This window comes from Capricornis sumatraensis, chromosome 20 (genome assembly GCF_032405125.1).
Source record: "Capricornis sumatraensis isolate serow.1 chromosome 20, serow.2, whole genome shotgun sequence".
Lineage (NCBI taxonomy): Eukaryota > Metazoa > Chordata > Mammalia > Artiodactyla > Bovidae > Capricornis > Capricornis sumatraensis.
In genome coordinates this window covers 7,541,301-7,563,231 of record NC_091088.1, presented here as the reverse complement: position 1 = coordinate 7,563,231, position 21,931 = coordinate 7,541,301, and the positions used below count along the sequence as shown (strand labels likewise).

Here is a 21,931-nt window from a genome sequence, read left to right as displayed (position 1 = left end):
ACATTTATGCATCTTGTGTCTGGCCTCTTTCTTTCAACATAATGTCTGTAAGATTCTTCTGTTTCATCATGTATATCAGTAGTCTGTTCCGTTTCATTGCTGAGATGTATTCTATTTAATAAATATACTGAAATTTATTTATCCATCATCCTGTGATGAACATTTGAGTTGTTTTCAGCTTGGGATTATTATGAGTAAATCTCCAATGAACATCTGTGTGCAAGTCTTTATGTTTCATTTCTCTTGGATAGTAACAGGAGTAGAACTGCTGGATCACAGAGTAAGCATAGATTTAACTTCTTGAGAAACTGCAGAACAGTTATGTAAAACCACTGCATCATTTTATATTCTCTTGAGAGGCTGTGAGAGCTCCAGTTGCTCCTGACAGTTTCCTTGCTTGACCAACATTTAGTCAGGCTCCTGAACCTTCTCCTAGGCCCATCTGTGCACTTCTTTGTAAGATTCAGTTTTAGCGAGAACCACTCACCTTTAATATCTCATCACCCTCAATCTCTGGTCAGGTTCTTCATTCTCCACCATCTCCCAGGTGATGTCTGATCACCCTGGCCTGTCTTCAGCAAGAATCCCATTAAATTGGCTTAACAAAAATTCTCCTTATCCCCGATGTTTCCTTTTAGTAATTTTCCATCCACCCCCCTGCTCCTTGACTATAAATTTCCACTTGCCCATGCTATACTTGTAATTGAGCCCAATATTTCTCCTCTGCTGAAAATTCCATTGCAGTCATCCTTATGCTTATGGCAATGGTCCTGAATAAAGTTTGCCTTATCATCATTAACAAGCGTCACTGAATATTTTTTTTCTTTAACACTCCACAACTTTACCAACACATGGTGGGTGTTGGGAGCCACATTAGGCATTACTGACAAAATGGAGGCACAGCCCCAGACCCCTCTCCTCATTCCGCAGGCACGGACCTGGGATGAAAGAGTTAGGCCTTGTAATTCTGACTTGTTTTTTCCTCTTCTCGGCTGAGTTGACTGAAAAGGGATTTCTTTGGAAGGAATGATGCTAAAGCTGAAACTCCAGGACTTTGGCCACCTCATGCGAAGAGTTGACTCACTGGAAAAGACTCTGATGCTGGGAGGGATTGGGGGCAGGAGGAAAAGGGGACGACAGAGGATGAGATGGCTGGATGGCATCACTGACTCGATGGACGTGAGTCTGAGTGAACTCCAGGAGTTGGTGATGGACAGGGAGGCCTGGCGTGCTGCGATTCATGGGGTCGCACAGAGTCGGACACGACTGAGCGACTGAACTATTGTTCTTGAGAGGAGCAAGAGAAGGCACAAAGCCTTCTGCAGCTGTGCTCAGAGAATAATTCATAAAGTTAATCATTGACATTTGTTTAAGGACTTTTACAAAAGAGTGTTCCAGGATGAGCACATAGGCTGAAGCTTGAGGCCATAGGCGGGATTGCTATCTGAAGCCTATTTGTGAGGAAAATGTTTATGGCAAAGGAGTCTACTGAATTTAGGGCTTAGAAATAATTAAAATAGAAGTTAAAGATTTAAGGAATGTTGTAAAGTTAGCATATTTTACTATAGCTTATAGAAGTTAGGAATTTTTAGAGACACTATAGCTAGAAGCCTTTTTAAGAGATAGCTTAGCATACTAACACACATTTTGACATAAATGTTGCAATGATTAGAAATGTGCTCTACAGTAATATATTTTGAAGGCACCACACAGTTTTCTTCTGGGACGTTCCTTTGTGCAAAGCCTTACAGCTCAGAGACGCACACAGTACAGAATGTGTCAAACTTAAAAACGGACTGAGGTTTCTGCAATGTGACGTGAGGCAGAAAAATGAGGGCGTGGAGTTTCACTCCACAGAACTTACGGATTTTAAGGCATGACGAGGCCGCTCCTGAGGCAGTCAGCGGAAAGGGCAGGCGGGCGCAGGACGGGCGGGGCAAAGCCCCGCGCGGCGCGGAGTGGTGACGTAAGGGAACTGACGTCATTCGTGAACAGCCGCTTCCGGCCCGCGTGAGTGTGGGTCTGGCGCCTGCAGCCGGGCCGGGGCTGGTGCTTCTGCGCTAGCCGCTGTGTGTGTTTCCCGAGTCGGCCTTCCTCAGCCGGAACCATGGCCACCGACTCGTGGGCCCTGGCAGTGGACGAGCAGGAAGCGGCTGTCAAGTCGGTCAGTGGCTTCAGCTCCAGGCGGGGCGAGCGTAGTAGGAGGGCCCAAGCTGACACTGCTTGGGGTCCGCGGAGCTGTCTGGGTTGGGCAGACCCGGGGCCTGCGCACCCCGAAGGTTTGCTGCGGGGAGTCTCTTAGCCCTGATTTGCGGCTAAGGCGGAAGAGGCCAGTATGGAGCCTTTTCCTTTGATCCGAGCCAGTTAAAGGCTTTATCCTGTGCTTGCTGTGTATACTGTCTTTCCTACATTGCACCTCCTTCTCAGTGGGGATTTTAAGGAAAGGAACAGTGCTGATTCTGTTTTCTGAGTGATTCTATGTTACTCTTATTTTACCAATTTCTAGATGCCTGCTTAACATTGTTGGCAGTTTGTATCACTTTGAAGAATAACGGATACAGCTTTATATTTAGTGTTTCAATCTGTTGCAAACGTTGCGGGAGGCACTAAAAATTGTTTCATCGGTGTTTAAAGTGACATTTAATTTCATGCATTGGTTCTTTAATTAATGAAGATCCATTCAACGGGAAGGTAATCATAGTGTAAACTGTGACTCTCTGTTCTTACCTCTTTAAGGTATGTTGATTTGGTGGTAATGGACTATTGATTTTAAGAATATAGGGGTTCTTTCTTTGTGTTGCTTTGTGTAGTCTGAAGTCTTATGTAACCTTTTAATGCCTAAATTACAACTCTTTTCCAGTCACTATTTATTGCTTTGGGAAGATTGTCAGTTTCTCAGCAGGTAGTTGAAATGAACTACATCCAGAGAAGTATAGGAAAAAGCTTTATGGTCAAGTTAAGAAGGCTAACTGGTGGGAATTGTTGTGAAAATGATGAGAGTCATGTTAGAAGTGAATTCAGAGAGTGGAAAGACAATGTTTATGAGTAAGAAAGTCAGGGAAATTCCTTGTGAAGAAGTTTATATTTGTGCTGGATATTACAGTAATTAAGAGAGATGAAGGCAAACAGCATTTTAGAACAGAATGTCCCAAAGTGCTGGACTTGTACAGAGAACAGGAGTCAGAATAATTTTTGCTGCAACGTAAGGTTATTGGGTTGTAGTAGGAGCAGTGTTGAAAACAGAGAGTGTATTTTAGACCTTAACAAAGAACTTACAGAGGAGAGGCTTTATTTGAAAGGTTTGGGCAATTTTAAGGATACTGACAAGATTAGATCTAAGGACTAGCAAGAATTACTGGACTACAGAGAACAGAATATATTAGGAGTGGTGTCTAAAGAAAAGATCAGTGTGGAAATTACTCTAGTAGTCCAGAGATAGAGGGTCTGCATTGAATGGTGAAAGTGTAGGTGAAGGGTTGGATTTAAGAGATAATTGTGGAGGTATAAAGATTTAGATGGCTTCCATGGTGGCTTACTGGTAAAGAATCAGCCTCCCAATGCAGGAGGTGGGGGTTTGATCCCTGGGTTGGGAAGATCTCCTGGAGAAGGAAATGGCAACCCACTCCAGTATTCTTGTTGGAAATCCCATGGACAGAGGAGCCTGGCAGGCTGCAGTCCATGGGGGTCACGCTAGAGTTGAACATAACTTAGCAACTAAACAACAACAACAAAAGATTTAGGAAAAAGAAGAGAAGAGAGATAAAGCATAGATTACAGTTTTCAACCTGGATCCCACAAGGTGGTTTTAATAAAGTGCTAATAACAGGTTTAGGGGAGTGGGAGGAACAGCAGATTTGATGTGTAGGGTGATGAGTACAGGTTTGCCAGTTCTGAATTTGAAATAAGGAGACAACTTGGTAAGTACCTATGTTGCGAGTCACCAAGAGGTGTCCAAGTTCAGTGGTTTCCTCAGAGGACTCTTGACTCTGCATGTAACTGTACTCACAGCTGTGATTTATTGCAATGAAAAGCAAAATTAGCAAAAGGAAAAGGCCATGTTGAAAAGTCCAAAGGAAACCAGTCTCAAGCTTGCAACAATCCTCTCCTAGAGGAGTCAGAAGCTCCATTTTATTCCTGCTTAATTCCTCTAGCCACAGTTAGTAACAACACACAAGAAATGTTGTCAAAAAAGCTTCTTAGAGACTAAGTGCTCAGGGTTTTTATTGGGGGCCTGTCACATGGTCATTCTTTGCCTCGCAGGTACCAAAATTCCAGACTCCTGGAAGGAAAGCAGCTGTTACCATAAACCATCATATGTTTTTAGAAACATAGTGAACCCTTCAGCAGTTTTGGGAATGGTGGGAACCTTCTCATCATCCAGGCTCCCAGAAGCCGGCCAGGGTTCAGCTTTCCAAGCTGGGTTTCTGAAGGCTAGCAGTCAGACCTGCTGTGTTAAGTCCTGTGTATACAGTACCCATGAAGCATTTAGAGATTTGGCACTGGAGTTCAGGCAGAATCAGATCAGGGGTGTAAAACTGACAGTTACCACAAATAAATAAAAAAGTATTATAAAGGTTATGGTTTGTACTCTAGAGTTTAAAACTAGTTTTCAGCATCAGGTATTCCCTAAAGACAGTTACTGAGAATTGGTTTCAAATCTTTTTTAACCTACGACCCTATGAATAATACAAATATAGACCTAAACATACTCGTATCTGGTTTTATCTATTCTGTTTCTTGAGTGGCTGGTGTAAATAAATGTTTTAAAACACTGCTTCCTAATGGTTGGGTAAGTGAAAGTGAAGTGAAGTCACTCAGTCGTGTCTGACTCTTTGCGACCCCCATGGACTGCAGCCTACCAGGCTCCTCCGTCCATGGGATTTTCCAGGCAAGAATACTGGAGTGGGGTGCCATCTGGTTGGGTAAGACCCCTTTTATTTTACCATTTAGACTTAAGTGCATTAGCTTGATAAATGTAATTGACCAGTGAACAATTTGGGGGTTATGAGCCCCCAACCCACACTGCAGTTGAAAATCCCCAAATAACATTCCACCTCCATATATGTGGCCCCACATTCAACCAGCCTTGGGTTGAGTAATACTGTAGTTAGTATTTATCCTTGAATAAGTGAACCCTTGAAGCTCAAACCCGATGTTTAACAGTTGTAACTCATGGTATTCTGTTATCAGGTGTCTCTGCTCTTAAGTGTTTCTTTTCATTCCCATTCAGATGAGTAATTTGCAGATTAAGGAAGAAAAAGTCAAACCAGATACCAATGGTGAGTCACAAGGAGCTACAGTCTACGTGTGTGCTTCTGCTTTGCACTCTTGGCTGCAGTGTGGAAAGCAGCTTTCACTTAGCACCTTTGGCAGATGTCAGCAAATACACAAATTCAGCTTTGAGAGCCAGTAAATTCAGTTTTGTCAGGCGAGTGTATTCTCCTCGGTTCTGTCTCGTCTCAACAAAAATTTGAAACGACGGACGTTAGAGCCCTCGGCGTGTCATAGCTCTCGGGTCTTGGACAGACCATGTTACAGCTCTTAGACAGATCAGTGTTACAGCTCTGTGTTACAGCTTTATTTTATTTAGCAAATAGCAGGAAAATCCATCCTCGAGGCGTGAGGGCATGCGGACCCAAAGACGCGAAGAGGAGTGGGGGAAGGCAAGCACCCGGCGGGGGGCGGGGGAGACCCCTGGCCCTTTGGCTCCTCTTTTTATGTCTTTTCCTCCCCAGGGCCTGCCCCGTGTAAGTCGGGCTAGCCAGGAGTGCTGTCTGTTCTTCCTGAGGTCCTCACTCAGGTCCTCGGACCGTCCTTTGTTCTGTGTTCTCGGGCTTTCCCCGTTCTTGTCTTTTCGCCACCGCCATTCTGGACCCCTGTTTCCTGTTCTACCTGCCTAACAGTGTCATGACTGATAAGGATGCATTAGTTTTCCAGATTAAAAAAAAAAAAAACTTACCTAGCTAGCTGCGCTGAGTCTTTGTTGATAGTGCTGCTCAGATCTTCTGTGTCTTGGCTGCTTTTTGTTTGTTTGCTTTGTGGTCTAGTTCTTTCAGTTGTTGAAAGGGAGGTATTGAAAGTTCCAGCTGTAATTGTGGAATGGTCTGCTTCTCCCTTCAATCTTGTCAGTTTTGGCCTCCTGTGTTTTACAGGTCTGTTGCCAGGTACATTCACATTTATGTGTTCCTGATGAATGGATCCTTTAGAAATATTCTTATTTGGGCTTCCCAGGTGGCTCAATGATAAAGAATCCGCCTGCCAATGCAGGAGACCCAGGTTTGATCCCTGATCTGGGAAGAGTCCACATGGCGTGGAGCAGCTAAGCCCGTGTGCCGTAACTACTGAGCCTGGGACTCTAGATCCCAGGAGCCGAGACTGCTGAGCCCACACGCTGCAGCTGTGGAAGCCTGCATTCCCCAGAAGCTGTGCTCTGCACAGGAGAACCCACTGCAGTGAGAGACGCGCGGGCGCCACAGTTAGAGCAGCCCTGGCTTGCTGACACTGGAGCGAAGCCGGCACAGCGGCAGAGACCCAGCACAGGCCCCCCAGATAAATACACACACAAACAAATAAAATTATTTTTTTAATTAAAAAACAAAACAAACTATCCTCCTTTATTTTTGGTGATGATTTTCTTCTTGAAATCTGCATTACCTGAGCTAATCCAGCCCTCATATGCTTACTGGTTGCATCTCTTTCCATCCCCTGACTTTCAACTTATTTGTCTTTTTTTTTTTAAGAATTTGTTTATTTATTTTTTAATCTCAGTTTTATTTATTTATTTTTTTACTTTACAATATTGTATTGGTTTTGCCCTACATTGACATGAATCTGCCACGGGTGTACACGTGTTCCCCATCCTGAACCCCCCTCCCACCTCCCTCCCCATCCCCTGCCTCTGGGTCATCCCAGTGCACCAGCCCTGAGCACCGTGTCTCATGCATCGAGCCTGCACTGGCGATTCGTTTCACATGTGATAATTTACATGTTTCAATGCGATTCTCCCAAATCATCCCGCCCTCGCCCTCTCCCACAGAGTCCAAAAGACTGCTCTATGCATCTGTGTCTCTTTTGCTGTCTCGCATACAGGGTTATCATTACCATCTTTCTAAATTCCATATATATGTGTTAGTATACCATATTGGTGTTTTTCTCTCTGGCTTACTTCACTCTGTATAATCGGCTCCAGTTTCATCCACGTCATTAGAACTGTGTCTTTACATTTAAGTGGCTCTTGTAGGAGTATAATCTATAAAAATTTTGACTCATTACGTTGCATACCTGAATACAATACAATACAATACAATATTTACTAATACAATATTGTAAAATCAACTGTACCTCAATTAAAAACAAAAAATAAAGGGTGCCTCTTATAAACAGCTGACAGTTGGATCTTGCTTTTTTTTTAATCCGTTCTAATAATCACTGTCTTTTTTTTTTTCTCACTGTCATTTAATGGGAGTACTTTATCCATTTACATTTAAGGTAATTATTGATGCGGTTAGCTTTAGGTCAGCAATTTTACTATTTATTTTCTGTTTGTACCTTCATATTTTGTTTCTCTGCCTCTTTTCCTGCTTTTTTTTGGGTTAATTGAATATCTTAGAGTTACATTTTAATTTATTTATAGCCTTTTGAGCTTTATCTCTTTGCATCAGTTTATGAGTTTTATTAACATTTTTCTTCATATATTTTCTGCTAGCTTTATTTCTAGATACAGTATTTTATCTCTTAGTTGCTATTATAAATAGTATCTCTTCAGTAATACCTGCATTTATGAAAGCTACTGTTTTCTATTCATGTATTTTGTAGTCATTTTTAAGTTAACACTCTTAGTCCTGCAAGTTTACAATCACATATTCTACCAAAAGGGATGATTTTACTTCTTTTTAATTTTTAATACCTTTGTTTTCTTTCTTACGTCTCATTGTGTGTGCTAACATAATGGTATATTTTAAATTAGGTTAAGGAAGTCGGAGGTGACATCACTCTGAAGTCAACCAACATTTCTAGAAATTTGAATTTTCTTATGCACTAAACTTAGAATTAAAATCCATTAAACATAAAGAAACCCAACTATTTACATTTTGATCACTTAAATAAGATCTGATTATTTGTATCGTCCCACCTTTTGAATGGATTTGATATTTCCCTTTCTGATTACAATAACTGTTTTCTTGTATAGGTGTTATCAAAACCAATGCCACTCCAGAGAAAACAGATGAAGAAGAGAAAGGTAACTAATCTTTGAAACCCTGTCACCTAGGACTTGCCTCTCTGGAGCCAGAGGCACTGAGAGTTATAAGACTGAGGAGATGAAGGGGACTCAGCCAGGCAGACTGAGAACAGTCCGTGAGATAGAATCAGTAGAGGGTAGTGTCCCAGAGACCGGAAGAAGGAAGTGTTTCAAAGGTAGTCATGTGTAGGTGATAAGTTAACTAAAAATTGGCTACTCAGTTGATTTAGAATGTAGAAGTCATTGATGAGTTTGACAAGGGGCTGTTGAAGTCAAGTGGGGAGATTAAATGAGAAAACCTCTTAAGTGTGCACCCTGGGGAGAATAGGAAGTGGAGACCTAAGTATAGGCAGCCCTGTGAGGGAATCCTCCATAAAGGGGAGCAGAGAATTGGGGCAGTAAGTGGATGGGCATGTAGGATAGAGGAGGAAGATTTATGATGAGAGCTGGCAAAACGTGTACACATGCTGGGGGGAATGATCTCGTAGAGGGAGAAACGGAATGCAGGAGAGAAAGGCCCCTGCTGGGAGAAATGTCCTTGTCCACAAGACGGGATGGGCTCAGGAGCATAACTGTCCATCCATAGTTAACAGCAGCGAAGGCAGAGAGGACACCCACAGACACAGGTGGGTGTATGGGTGGTCACCACAGCGTGTGGAGGTGCTTCTGACTAGGTTTACTTCTCGGGGCGGTGAAAAAGCGGAGAGGTCAGAAACTGAAGAAGGGAGACGAGTGAATGGGTGGTGTATAGAGACATAAAGACTTGCCCAGCGACTCAGCCCACTTGGATCTAGGGATCAGGAGTTAAAGTGAGACTTGTTGGTGTGATTGTGCTTTTCTCCCACCTTTCTGGGCTATCCAGGGGTGGGTGCAGACGTGGGGTTTGCCTGATGAGTTGGTTTTTTCCTACAGAGGACAGAGCCGCCCAGTCCTTACTCAACAAGCTGATCAGAAGCAACCTTGTCGATAACACCAACCAAGTGGAAGTCCTGCAGCGGGATCCCAACTCCCCACTCTACTCAGTCAAGTCCTTCGAGGAGCTGCGGCTGTGAGTATCTGTTCCTTTGAACAACTGATCCTTGCTAGTTCTTCTTTTGTAAGACATAGTATCTCAGAGACCTTTAAAAAAAAATCTTAATATATATTTACTTTCTTTGACAAGTTAATAATTCACATGATTCAAAAGTTTAAAAGTATGAAAAAGTGATGGTCTCCCTCCACCCTTGTCTCTTGGCAACCCAGTTTTCCTCCTTAGGGAATTTAAAATGCCACAGATTTATTCATCATAGCTGAAAGTCTTTTTTCTTTTATGCTCTTAGAACTTTCAATAAAATATTGGCTGACAGGTGATTTCTGGATGTCAGGAACATTTCTTATTAGGTAAGCCCTTTTGTTAGACTATAGGGTTTACAGTGTTAAGAAAAGTTTATCTACTTTTATAAAATCTGTCCAAAGAGCCTGTGCCGGATTCTCTGTAACTATAGTGAAAATCAGCCTTCAGTGTTACAGAATTCTTTCAAAAAGTCCGGAACCCAGGATCAAGCCTTAAGTGTGTACATTTATGCACTGTGCTGAGAATGACTTCTAACGTGTCCTTCCTTGAAACGCAGAGAATTGCGTAACGTCATACCAAGTTTTCCATTCCCTTCAGTAAGTTAGTAAAGAGGCGTTTATGGGTCATTGGTTTATGTACATGACACTGCTGGGTGTTATGAGTAATACAAGGCTTAGCTGCCGTTCTTGCTGCTTGCCAGCACCCAAATCGTAGAGAGAATAGCTGGTGAATGAGAAAGTGGTGGAATGAATGGATTCTTTGTCTTGTTCATTGCCCACATGTACACACTTAAAGTCAGAGAACTAACTAGAAGCCAAATCAAGGTGTTAATGAAGCAATAGCTAAGAGTAAGATTTTTAAAGTGTGGCCTTTTTTTTCTCCCCAGGAAATTATACTTTTCAATGTGTGTTTTCTCTGTCAAGGGCTTTTTTCAGTAAATTTGTTATCTGCTTCTCTTCATAAATTCTGTCAGAGCAGCTCGACGTGCTCTGACAGCTTGCCTTTCCTAGTATCAGTGGTCTTTCATTTAAAGGACTGGAGCTCTCAGGTCAACCAGTGATGAACTGGCCTCTGAAAAGGCAAGTTCTTTTTTGATTTAATTGTTAGTAGCCAAACGAAACAAAGAATAAAACCTAGGCCACCTCTATACTTGGTCTATTTTGTACTGAAAAGATACGCAAAATAAAAGGAAAATAATGAACCACTGAAAGTTCCTGGATCACTTGAGTCCTCTTTCAGTAGTGACTTTGTTTCCTTGGCAACTAAATCAGAACCTGCCAAGCCTCACAGCCTTTTCTTCCAAATGGAAGTGTGTTAATTTTCAAAGTTCTTTGTGTCTGAGAACCACCAGAGGCCAGAAGAACTGCCTTTGAGAGAGCCAGCTGAACACTAAGGAAGGCTTAGAGAACATTCTTGCCTTGATTTGATGTTTCTTTAATAATAATCTGGTGTGATTTTTGTTAAACATCCTGTCAGTTTAGAAGTAGCAGAGAGCTTATTACAGATGTGCTATAAGAACAGCTTTAATTGATATTTGTTGTGTAGCTACTTATATAAGAAGTTGGTGCTTCTCTAGTCTTGATTTTGGAGAAGGCAGTGGCACCCCACTCCAGTCCTCTCGCCTGGCAAATCCCGTGGACAGAGGAGCCTGGTGGGCTGCAATCCATGGGGTCGCTAAGAGTCGGACACGACTGAGCGACTTCCTTTTCACTTTTCACTTTCGTGCATTGGAGAAGGAAATGGCACCCCACTCCAGTGTTCTTGCCTGGAGAATCCCAGGGACTGGGGAGCCTGGTGGGCTGCTGTCTATGGGGTCACACAGAGTCGGATACGACTGAAGTGACTTAGCAGCAGCAGTCTTGATTTTGACTAGACATAGTAAATCTGAGCAGTTGTAAAGTTCAGTATGATAACTTAACTTCCTTTACCTATCTACTAGAAACTGGCTGAATCAATTTTCTTACCTCTCAATTGTCCCAAGTCCTTGTGCAGCTGGCTTTTTTGGAAGGCCCGTGGAACACAACATCACTGTGGCTCAGTGGAGCACCCACACTGAGAAGTGAAAAACCGGAGTCTCATTCCCCAAAGGGATTTCTGTATCTTAGTGGTATAGTAAGAAGTGTTTGCTTTTAGATATCTTTCATAATTCATTTTATACTCTGAATTAATAGGAACCATTCTTACAGAATCCAGGCCAATCAAATTTGTGGGTCTACTGAAAGATGAATTTCTCTTAAGAAAGGAAACTAGCCTGGATTTTATAAATTGCATAATAGTTTCAGATCGAGATTTAGTAGGAAAAGATGTTGGTTTTGTTTTTAGTTAGTATTTTTTAAGGCACAGGAAGATATGTCTGACGGAGATAGAAAGTATCACTCTTTGCTAGATATAGGGAAAAATAAAATCTTAGGTCTTTAAAACAGTTGCGGCAACTAGGAACCATCCTCTCTCTCCCCGGCCTCCTAGGAAACCACAGCTTCTCCAGGGAGTCTATGCCATGGGCTTCAATCGGCCATCCAAGATACAAGAGAATGCGTTACCCATGATGCTTGCTGAGCCGTAAGTATACAGACCCTGGTACGCGTCTCCAGGATGGGATTTCACATCTCCCACCAAGAGTGTAGTGTTCCTGAGCGTAAGATGCGCCGTTGGGAGCAACAAGCTTCTTCAGGGAAACAGCTGGGACCGGTGGTGAGAGAGTCAGGTGCAATTCAACACAGTTTCTGCCTTTTCCACTTAATAAAAACTGCTAGAGAAAGTCAGTGCCATTTTAAACACTTTTTTAAATAATTTTGAAAATTTTGAGGCCTTCAAAAAAGTATCAGGAGCCATACCAGGAACATTTCTGTAACGCATCCTGACGAGAAATAAGGCATCATTAATGTAGTTGACGGATGCAGTCCCTGTGTGACTTTCTCCACTCACAGCCCCCTCCCCGACCCAAGAGCGCGTCACAGAAGTGGGGCGTCGTTTCTCCTTTTACTGCGTACGTATGTTTCCCTAAGGATCTAACGAGTAGTTGGCATATTTTTAAACCTTAGATAAATGGTATCATACTTTACATAGCAACTTTTTTCATTCAGTGAAGTCGCTCAGTCGTGTCCACCTCTTTGCGACCCCATGCTCCTCCGTCCATGGGATTTTCCAGGCAAGAGTACTGGAGTGGGTTGCCGTTTCCTTCTCCAGGGAAATTCCCGACCCAGGGATCGAACCCAGGTCTCCCACATTGTAGACAGATGCTTTCCGTCTGAGCCACCACTTGATCTTAGCCAAAAGGCCGAGAAGCCTTTTATTATTTTTCTTTTCTGATGATGAAAATGCCACCTGTTCCCATGACACTGAATTACATGAAGTGAAATATGAAAGTTTCCTCTGAAGCATCCGATTTAGTATCTTACGTTTTCCATGAAGGTGAGAAAAGGGAGCACACAGAAGGAGCCGAGTCCTGAAGACACGTCAGGCAGTAAGATTTGCCCAGATCTTACTCTGCAGTCTGAATTCCCATTGGCCTCTTGGGGTATAAAACTAGGGAACTCTAGCTGCACTAGAGTCTAGAATGAATATTTTTTAGTGTGAGCCCATCTAAAATAATCATCATTTCCCTTCATATTTAAGCAGGTTTTTTTTAACACCATATAAAAAATTTATCATTGTGCTCAAGGCAGAAAACCTGAATGAGGGAAAAATGCCTTTTCCTACCGCCCAGAAGGAACACTTGGACACTTGATTGTTTCTAACCAATGTTATCCTCATCTCTATTCCTCCTGGGTCCAGCCCGCAGAACCTGATTGCCCAGTCGCAGTCGGGTACTGGTAAAACGGCTGCCTTCGTCCTGGCCATGCTCAGCCGGGTGGAGCCAGCAGAGAGGTACCCACAGGTGAGGGGGTCCTGGGGGCCCTGGAAGGGCGTTGCCATGTCAGGGTGGTGGTTGACAAGGGCATCCCTGGTGGAATCTGAAAGCTTCTGATGCCTCAGACTGTTGCTCAGGCAAAGCCTAATGGCACAACAGGCCCTTCCATGGGTAGAGTTGATTCAAAGCAGCAGCCTTAAATGTGGCTTCTGACAGCATCTGCCAAGCCAGGCCTCGCTGCTGAAGGCTTCCGCCTACAGCTGACACGCAGGCCTGGTTGATGAGGACGGGGCTGCCCACACTGTTCAGGTGGTACTGATACCAGTGTCCCTGCTGCTCTAGAACCTGCTGTCAGCTGCCGCAAGGTTTTTCTAAACTCATCTCCTGTGATCTGCCCGTTAGTGTCTGTGCCTCTCCCCGACGTACGAGCTGGCGCTCCAGACAGGAAAAGTGATTGAACAAATGGGCAAATTTCATCCAGAACTAAAGCTTGCTTATGCTGTTCGAGGCAATAAATGTGAGTATAAAAGGGCAAGACCCAGGTCCTGAGCTCAGGCAGTGGGTGGGGTGTTTGAATTTTGAAGATGAGGTGATGATATTCAACTTTCCGGTTCAGTCTGACCTTGGAGCCCAGTATGGATTTCAGCAAATTTATTTAAATACTTGCCGATTTCTTAATAATTCTCTCCACTCTTAAAATAAGATTTTAAGTTGTTAAAAAAATCCCTGCCTGAGTCATGGGGTTCTTAAAGTGTGGAGTGTTTCCCTGAGGAGGCAAGGTTTGAATTCAGCATCCAGAGTTCTGAAAGCTGCCTACAAGAGAGTAAGCAGGGAGGATGGTAGGTTGGATCAGATCCCTTTCTTCAGTAAACAGCTTTAGTAAGAGTGATCTAAGAGCATGTACAGTTCTTATCAAATCAGAAATCCTTCCACCAATTCTTTTTTCTGCAGAATGTAGAGAATGTGGTTAAAATAGGAGGACAGGTAGGAAATTGGTAATGTGGAAGTTATCAGAATATATATAACTACAAATCAATTAGAAAAAAGTAGTCATTCTAATAGGAAAATGGACGAAAGAGGCCCAGGTGAACAGACTTCTCACTAAAGAAGGAATTCAGATGGCTGGTCAATGGGAAAAGACGAAAAGCTTCATTAGTCATCAGGGAAACATCGGTTGAAACCACTATATGCCTCTCAGATGGTAGAAATGAGGGAGTCTGACAAACCAAGTGTTGGCCGAGATGTAGAGCTGGGACGCTCACGTGCTCCAGCGGGGAGTATGCACAGGCACACTCACTTCAGGAGGCAGTGGGCATCACCTGGACAAGGAGAAGAGGGACGTCCCTTCAATTAGCCATTTATAGTCGCCTCGAGCACCGATTCTTAAACCTTTCGACTCCTACACTCTTAAACATTGTTGAGGACCCTAAGTACTTATTTTGGAAGAATATGAAGAAAATCTAGCCTTTCTTATAATTTCAGATACTGTTTTTAGGATGCCATACCAAAACCCAACAGGGGTAATTATGTAAAAGATAATTGCCGTGTGATATTTGAAATCATATTAATGACCTCTTCATACTGTTATATTAAAATTCCTTGGTCTCCCTTGTACTTTGAATGCATCTTTTTTGTGCAATAGTAATTTTCTAACATTATACCTTGGTCATTTGGAAAATACCAAATGTCTTACTGAGTTACGCTGAGAATGTTGACATATTTCATTATACAGAATTTTAAATCGCATTTAAAATGCATTAATATCACCACCAAACAACTCAGAGGAGTTTACATACAGAGAAACTCTCAAGTTTACAGCAACACTACAAGTTTTCCAAAATTCTAATTTTCTCTTACACTTTAAGTGTTATCATGACAGCAAATAACAGTCGATTGTTTTCACTGAAAAGTCAGGCTCTCCTTGTTCATTTTTAAGAAAGTGTATGTCAGATTCCCTACTTAATTTTCTATAGTTTGTCAGTCAACAAAAATGGCTAGTACAGTTCACACACAAATGATCACACAAGGACTTTTCTCGAGAAAACCATCATGTTTCAGCATGCAGCAACAGCGCTTTAACCAGAAATTATTAGGCTAGGTACTTCTGAATGTGTTTGATGCCTCAAACTGGCAGGTGCAACTGCGTGCGGTGTACCGGAGCCTTGTGACAACATGGATCTTCTCTAGATTGTTTTATAATGGCAGGGGACTTCATGTGTGTGAGGGATTAATATATTACTCTATATTAATTATATGTTAAATATATTAATAACTACTTAATGTACTGTTTTTAAAAAAATTCATTGTAGACTGATCAGCAGTGTGCAGCGAAAATCACAGTGTGTTGAGTTCATTTAAAACTTCCAGTGGAGTTGATGTATTCCTAACCAGAGTCCCCTTCTCAAATTTTAAATTTTGTTTTTAAAATTTAAGTTAAAAACTTTCACATGTTTCAAAATTAAAAGGGTATATGGTAGAAACTTTTCTTTCTCCCATACCCTTCAACCATTTGGTTCTCCTTCCTAGAGCACCCCTGGAGAAGGAAATGGCAACCCACTCCAGTATTCTTGCCTGGGGAATCCCATGGACAGAGGAGCCCAGCAGGCTCCAGTCTATGGGGTCGCAAGTCGGACACGACTGAGTGACTAAGCACGAGCACATATGCATGCAGGGTTGATTCCTGATGGTGGAAGTGCTGATCGAAGGCTACAGGCATTCGTCAATTTTTTTTTAATGTTGTAAATTTCTTTTTTGGGGGATGGGGGTGCAGTGGGCAACAGTTGACACATGGCATGCAGGTTCTTACTTCCCCAACCAGGGTCTTGAATCTCTGTCCCCTGTGGCGGAAGCATGGGGTCTTAACCGCTGGACCACCAGGGAAGTCCCATATATTAGTAATTTTGACAGATGAATAAAGCAGTTTCAACTCCTACCAACTGTAGTTGGAGAGTAACGTGCTGTTGTGGTTTTTTTTCCCTAATAGAATTTGTATTGAGGAAAACCGTCTACCCAGTTAGAATGTCTAACAAGGCAAAAAATCACTGGGCCAGAATCCTAGGACTCAAAACTACCAATTTATAAGGAAATCAGTGAAGCATGAATGAAGGGATGATATAAAAAGAATAAGAGTAATGCTAAAGAAAAAGAGCTGGATGGTGGGAAATTACAGGAGGAAGTAGGTAAAGGAAACTAACATGCATGAAAGATTCACTGTACAATTTATTCCCAACCACAGTGCAGTGAGACAGGTGTCGTCATGGCCGTTTTATAGCAGAGGAACCCAAAAGTTTTAGATAAAAGTGCCCACAGAACACATCTTGTCTCCACAGTGGAAAGAGGTCAGAAAATCAGTGAGCACATTGTCATTGGCACCCCGGGGACCGTTCTGGACTGGTGCTCCAAGCTCAAGTTCATCGACCCCAAGAAGATCAAGGTGTTTGTTCTGGACGAGGCTGACGTGATGATAGCCACTCAGGGCCACCAAGATCAGAGCATCCGCATCCAGAGGTAGGGCCTCGGGCCAGGAGGGACTTCTCGGCTCCTGGCCTGCAGTTCCTGCTCCTGTCACCGCACACTCCCCTTCTTGCCCCTGCCAGGCTCTTCACAGCTCTCAGGGGCATTTGTTTGATGGGCCATTTCCATGCCAGCGCTGAGCACGCCCCCCGCCCGGGTTAAGGAGGGAGACTCGGATTCTCAGCCACCCATCCCTGCCCCATGTCTGCTCCCCCTTCCTCCCCACAGCCGCTCCCCGCTGCCCCTTCCTGGGGACGCAGGTCATCAGGCCTGGGGAGGCTGTGCCCTGGTCCTTCCAGGGAAAGCCTGGGTCAGGGTCATGCTGGACACCTGGGGCTCCCCTTGCAGGATGCTGCCCAGGAACTGCCAGATGCTGCTTTTCTCTGCCACCTTTGAAGACTCTGTCTGGAAATTTGCCCAGAAAGTAGTGCCCGACCCGAACATCATCAAACTGAAGCGTGAGGAGGAAACACTGGACACCATCAAGCAGTATTACGTCCTGTGCAACAGCAGAGACGAGAAGTTCCAGGCCTTGTGTAACATCTACGGGGCCATCACCATTGCTCAAGCCATGATCTTCTGCCATGTGAGTAGCAGCAGCAGCAGCAGCAGCAGCAGGGCTCCAGGGTTGGGGGGCTGGGGAGGAACTCCAGTTAGGGGACCAGGCTCCTTCCCTGTGACTGGAAAAGAAATGGTTTGTGAAGATGGAAGGAACGATTTCTTCATAGTATCCTGAGGTATATCTATAGTCTAAGCATAGAGTCTTCTGAACTTAAATGCCATGTGTAGGTGATACATTAGAAAGCCCAAGTGAATAAAACTGATATTTGTAGGGAAAATAAGAAACTAAACAGGATGAAAGGCTAGAAAATTAAAAGAAAATAAGTAGTTTTCCAGTCTCAAAGTGAAAACACTTAGAAATTGGAAGGATAGACCCCGCTTATAGTGGCTAGTGTAATTTTTCAGGAATGTATAAGATCACCGAAGAAAGCATCAAAATGCTGTTATGGGATATAAGAATAAGACAGCTCTTATTCTATTATTGGGATACTTGTAAGTTTTTTTTTTAATTGTCAAGAGTGGCATCCTTCTCCCAAACTCAGACTGAAACTTTCAAGCCCACAGAAAAGATGAAAACAATATGAAATGAGGACTGTTATGCCCTTCCCCTGTTGTCAGCATTTAGCCACATTTGCCCTATCCATAAGCTTTTGTGTAGGGCTGTCTGTACTTTTTCTTTCTGCCGACTTTAAAGTCACTCGTAGATATCAGGACATTTCCCACCTAAACGCTTCCTGAGAATGAGGCGTGGTCCCGCACGAGCACAGCACCACTCACACCTTTCACGATGCCGTCCCCTGTGAAGTCCGTCCATGTGCCGCCTTCCCCATGTATACTGAAATGGCCTCTTCTGCTTTTAGTAGCTGCTGTGAAGCCTAAGGGCCAGTAGGGATTGCTGCATGTAGTGTTGCGTCTCTTGAGACTCCCTTAATACAGAGCAGTTTCTCCACCTTTCATGACGTGGACATCTTGAAGAGTCCAGCCAAGCTAGTAATTAGTCTTTAGATGTCTCTTGAGTTTTTCCCCCTTGTGGTTATATCAAGGTTAAATATTTTCTAAGACTTATCACCCAGGTGACTTCCTTTATACCACATCATGTTAACAATTTTAGGACATTAAACTGTTAACTGCTAAGGTTCAGTGGTCTTCCAGATCAAAAATATTCTCTTAAGGTACCTTCATTCCTCAAACATTTTCTTGCTTCCAGACCCGCAAAACAGCTAGCTGGCTGGCTGCGGAGCTCTCAAAAGAAGGCCACCAGGTGGCTCTGCTGAGCGGTGAAATGGTGGTGGAGCAGAGGGCCGCAGTGATTGAGCGCTTCCGAGAGGGCAAAGAGAAGGTTCTGGTCACCACCAACGTGTGCGCCCGCGGTGAGCAGAGCCTGGGTCCTGGCCCGCCAGGCTCGGGGCCGCAGAGGGATCGTGTGTGGGAGGCTGCGGTGGTTTGGGGGAGATGCTGTTTTGTGGGCGAGCCTGTGGGGCTCCCTCAGCGGAGGAGAATGTCCACAGAAGCCGGGAGTCCTGGCTGGTGGCCGAGGACGGCGCCTGCTCTTGCGGCCCCAGTGCGGCGTCAGCCGCTTCTCCAGATCGTCGGATCCAGCGGAGGCTGTGCGACTGATGCCGGAATTTGGCCAGCAGCGGGACGGCCCCGTCCTCTCCCTCTGGGTCCTGCCACCTGCCCGTGTCCCAGCCCCAGAGCTGGCCTGTCGCAGACCCTGCCTTCCGCCTGAGCTTGGTGAGGGTGGGCCTGACCGGGCAGCGGCGATTTCTGTCTCCCGTCCTCACTCCCGTCCAACTCTTCGCTCACGCAGGGATCGACGTGGAGCAGGTGTCTGTCGTCATCAACTTTGACCTCCCGGTGGACAAGGACGGGAACCCGGACAACGAGACCTACCTGCACCGGATCGGGCGCACCGGCCGCTTTGGCAAGCGGGGCCTGGCGGTGAACATGGTGGACAGCAAGCACAGCATGAACATCCTGAACAGGATCCAGGCGCACTTCAGTGAGTCCCGGGAGAGCCCCCTGCCGGGGCCAGGTCACGGGGGCAGGCGGGGAGGGCGTGTTGCCATAGCCCCGAGAGGCCCTTCCCCAGGACAGGAGGTGCTCCCCGCTCCGGCAGCGCTCGAGCCGGGCCGAGGGGCCGGGGGCCGTGTGCCCGCCCAGTCCCGGGCGCCTCGGGGGCTCAAGGAGGCCTGCGGTGGGGGCGGGCACGTCCCGGGGAGCCCCGGGTCCTCCCCGCCTGCTGCCCCTCCCCTGCCTGCGTCCCCTGTGATCTGTGCGGGGCTCTCGCTGAACCCGCCTCTCTCCCCTCAGATAAGAAAATAGCAAGACTGGACACGGATGACTTGGACGAGATTGAGAAGATAGCCAACTGAGGAGCTCCTGCAGTCGCTGTGCCGCCCCCGCCCGGGACGCGAGTGCTTCCACGGCGCAGCCTGCCCGTCCCCGCGAGGATGACGGCACGAGCAGACAAACTGCCTACCTCATCTGAAATTACTTTTGGACTTGACAAAAATTGCCCAAATTATTCAGGAAGGTAGAAGAAAAAAAATCTGAATTTTGGAAAATTGAGTCCTTTTCCTCCCATCCCTTTTCGAAGCCACAGTTTCCCCATCTTTGTAATAATGTGGTCACTATTGGTAACCGCCGGCTGCAGGAGCCACGGCCTGTTTTCTGGCCAGGGGTGTTCAGACCGCCGCCAGGCCCTGAAGCAACAGCAGAGGAAACTCCTGGGCCTCCCGGATCCACCAGTGTCCCTGCTGATTGCTTTCCCTCTGTTGTCTGCAGAGGAATCCCACCCTCTCCCGGGGTGAGCGTCGGCTCCCTTTGTACACCTCAGGTTTGGGGGGAACATGAAGTCAGTGAGCTGTCTTCACAGGCACTGGCCTGGCCTAGCTGGGTGACCCAGGGCTGCCTCCGCTTCCCACAGTCGCTCTGCTGCTCAGGCACCGGGTGTCCCAGCCGCCGAGGTGGTTTCTGACACACACCTGGCCGGGTGAGCTCTTAGCGCGGACGTCACGCTATTCCCGGACGTGAGCAGCAGGGTTTGGAGAGGAAGTTACAACCAAGTGAAAGCTCTTATGATGCTGTTCATCCGTAACAGGGGACCTGTTGCTTACTCTGATTCATACGCTGTCTGTATGAATAAGGACAGAATAATCAGCTATACCCATCATCCACTATGTTAAAAAATTTAAAAATAATTATGGAACGCTTTACTAATCATGATTTGTTGTTTTTACTTGTATTTTTCTGCTTATTAGACTAATATATGCTCATTAAAAAGGTGTGGGTGTGTAATTTATAAAGTGCAAGTGTTCTGGTCCCCACCCCTCTCTGTTCACCACTGCTAGCAGCATGATGAATATTCGGTATATTGCCTTCCGTTTGATTATGTCAGCCTACTTCTGTTTTGCAAAACCGTGAACATTTGCTCACGTTGTGCGGCCTGCCTCCTCACTCACCCATGTGTCTCGGACACGTGGCGTGGCTGTGCCTCACTCTCCATCGGCACCATTCCAGGATGTAGCCGCCCCTGCATTTGCTTCCTGGCTCCTAGTGACAAGCACTGGGTTGTCGCCCACGGCAAATGCTGGTGCCACTCCTCTCTGCCCCGCTGAGACCTACTCAGGATGTGTTCCTGGAAGTAGAGTTGTTGGGTCAGAGTGGAAATGCTTAACATGTTAACACATTGCTAATGTAGCCTGCTGAAACGTTCTTATCAATATGTCATTTCATTGACAACAAAAGTACCTACTACCTGCTTGCCAACCCCCCTCCATATTAATTTTTAAAATTGCAAGTCTGAGCAGCAAAAATATATTACATAATTGTTTTTTAATTTTAGCGATATTTGGGTTTATTGGTATTTATACCAGCACCTGATGCTTTTGAACTGTGATATTGGAGAATACTCTTGAGAGTCCCTTGGACTGCAAGGAGATCCAACCAGTCCATCTTAAAGGAGATCAGTCCTGGGTGTTCATTGGAAGGACTGATGTTGAAGTTGAAACTCCAATACTTTGGCCACCTGGTGCAAAGAGCTGACTCATTTGAAAAGACTCTGATGCTGGGAAAGATAGAGGGCAGGAGGAGAAGGGGACGACAGAGGATGAGATGGTTGGATGGCATCACCGACTCGATGGACATGGGTTTAGGTGATCTCTGGGAGTTGGTGATGGGAGGCCTGGTGTCCTGCGGTTCATGGGGTCGCAAAGAGTCGGACACGACTGAGCGACTGGACTGACACCAGCACCTGTTTTGGGGGTGCTGCCCATTCCTGTCTCACCATTTTGTTACTGGCTTGTCTGACCTCTGTGAGTTATAGCCACTTTTCTACTTTAGGGAAGTTACACTGTCTTGAGTGGTAGATGTTTTCCTAGTGTGTCTTTACAAAATCGTTTTTTCTTAATAATACACAAAAGTTTAACTTCGGTAGTCTTAACATTCATTTTTAAGAAATCTGGATTTGGTGTTGTGGCCAGAAAACCTTTCCTCATTTCAGTATTATAAATTACTCACTCATGTTTTTGTACGTCTTAACATGATTTGCCTGCCTGATTTTCTGTGAGCGATTACTATTACCTATGGGTGAGTGGATGGCAGAGCTGTGTGTGCGTGGGTCAGAGTTGAGACCGAGCGACAGGGTCCAAATGGGACCGAACGAAGGAGAAAGAGTCCTGGGAGTGAAGCAGGCAGACAGTGACCGCAGGTT

The 21,931-nt window shown here is 45.0% G+C and overlaps 1 protein-coding gene across 3 annotated transcripts; it reads left to right on the top strand.

The window, feature by feature from the left end:
• The first annotated feature begins 2,029 nt into the window (after nt 1–2,029).
• Nucleotides 2,030–20,478, top strand: DDX19A (DEAD-box helicase 19A). Of its 3 annotated transcripts, XM_068992727.1 has the most exons (12): nt 2,030–2,164; nt 5,231–5,279; nt 8,189–8,239; nt 9,152–9,287; nt 11,760–11,852; nt 13,068–13,170; nt 13,546–13,660; nt 16,473–16,650; nt 17,005–17,242; nt 18,425–18,587; nt 19,028–19,219; nt 19,531–20,478. In XM_068992727.1, exons 1-12 carry the CDS (start codon nt 2,108–2,110, stop codon nt 19,590–19,592), a joined length of 1,437 nt encoding a protein of 478 aa, XP_068848828.1. In that variant the 5' UTR covers nt 2,030–2,107; the 3' UTR covers nt 19,593–20,478. The 3 variants fall into 3 exon arrangements, with proteins under 3 accessions (XP_068848828.1, XP_068848829.1, XP_068848830.1); XM_068992728.1 differs by lacking the exon at nt 11,760–11,852; XM_068992729.1 differs by lacking the exons at nt 2,030–2,164; nt 5,231–5,279; nt 8,189–8,239; nt 9,152–9,287 and adding an exon at nt 9,597–9,619 and having other exon boundaries at nt 19,531–20,477.
• Nucleotides 20,479–21,931: the final 1,453 nt, after the last annotated feature.

Coding starts and splice junctions, on each gene's coding strand:
- DDX19A (XM_068992727.1), top strand. CDS start 2,108: ATGGCCACCGACTCGTGGGCCCTGGCAGTGGACGAGCAGGAAGCGGCT. Junction 5,280..8,188: donor AGTCAAACCAGATACCAATG/GTGAGTCACAAG, acceptor TTTCTTGTATAG/GTGTTATCAAAACCAATGCC. Junction 8,240..9,151: donor AACAGATGAAGAAGAGAAAG/GTAACTAATCTT, acceptor TTTTTCCTACAG/AGGACAGAGCCGCCCAGTCC.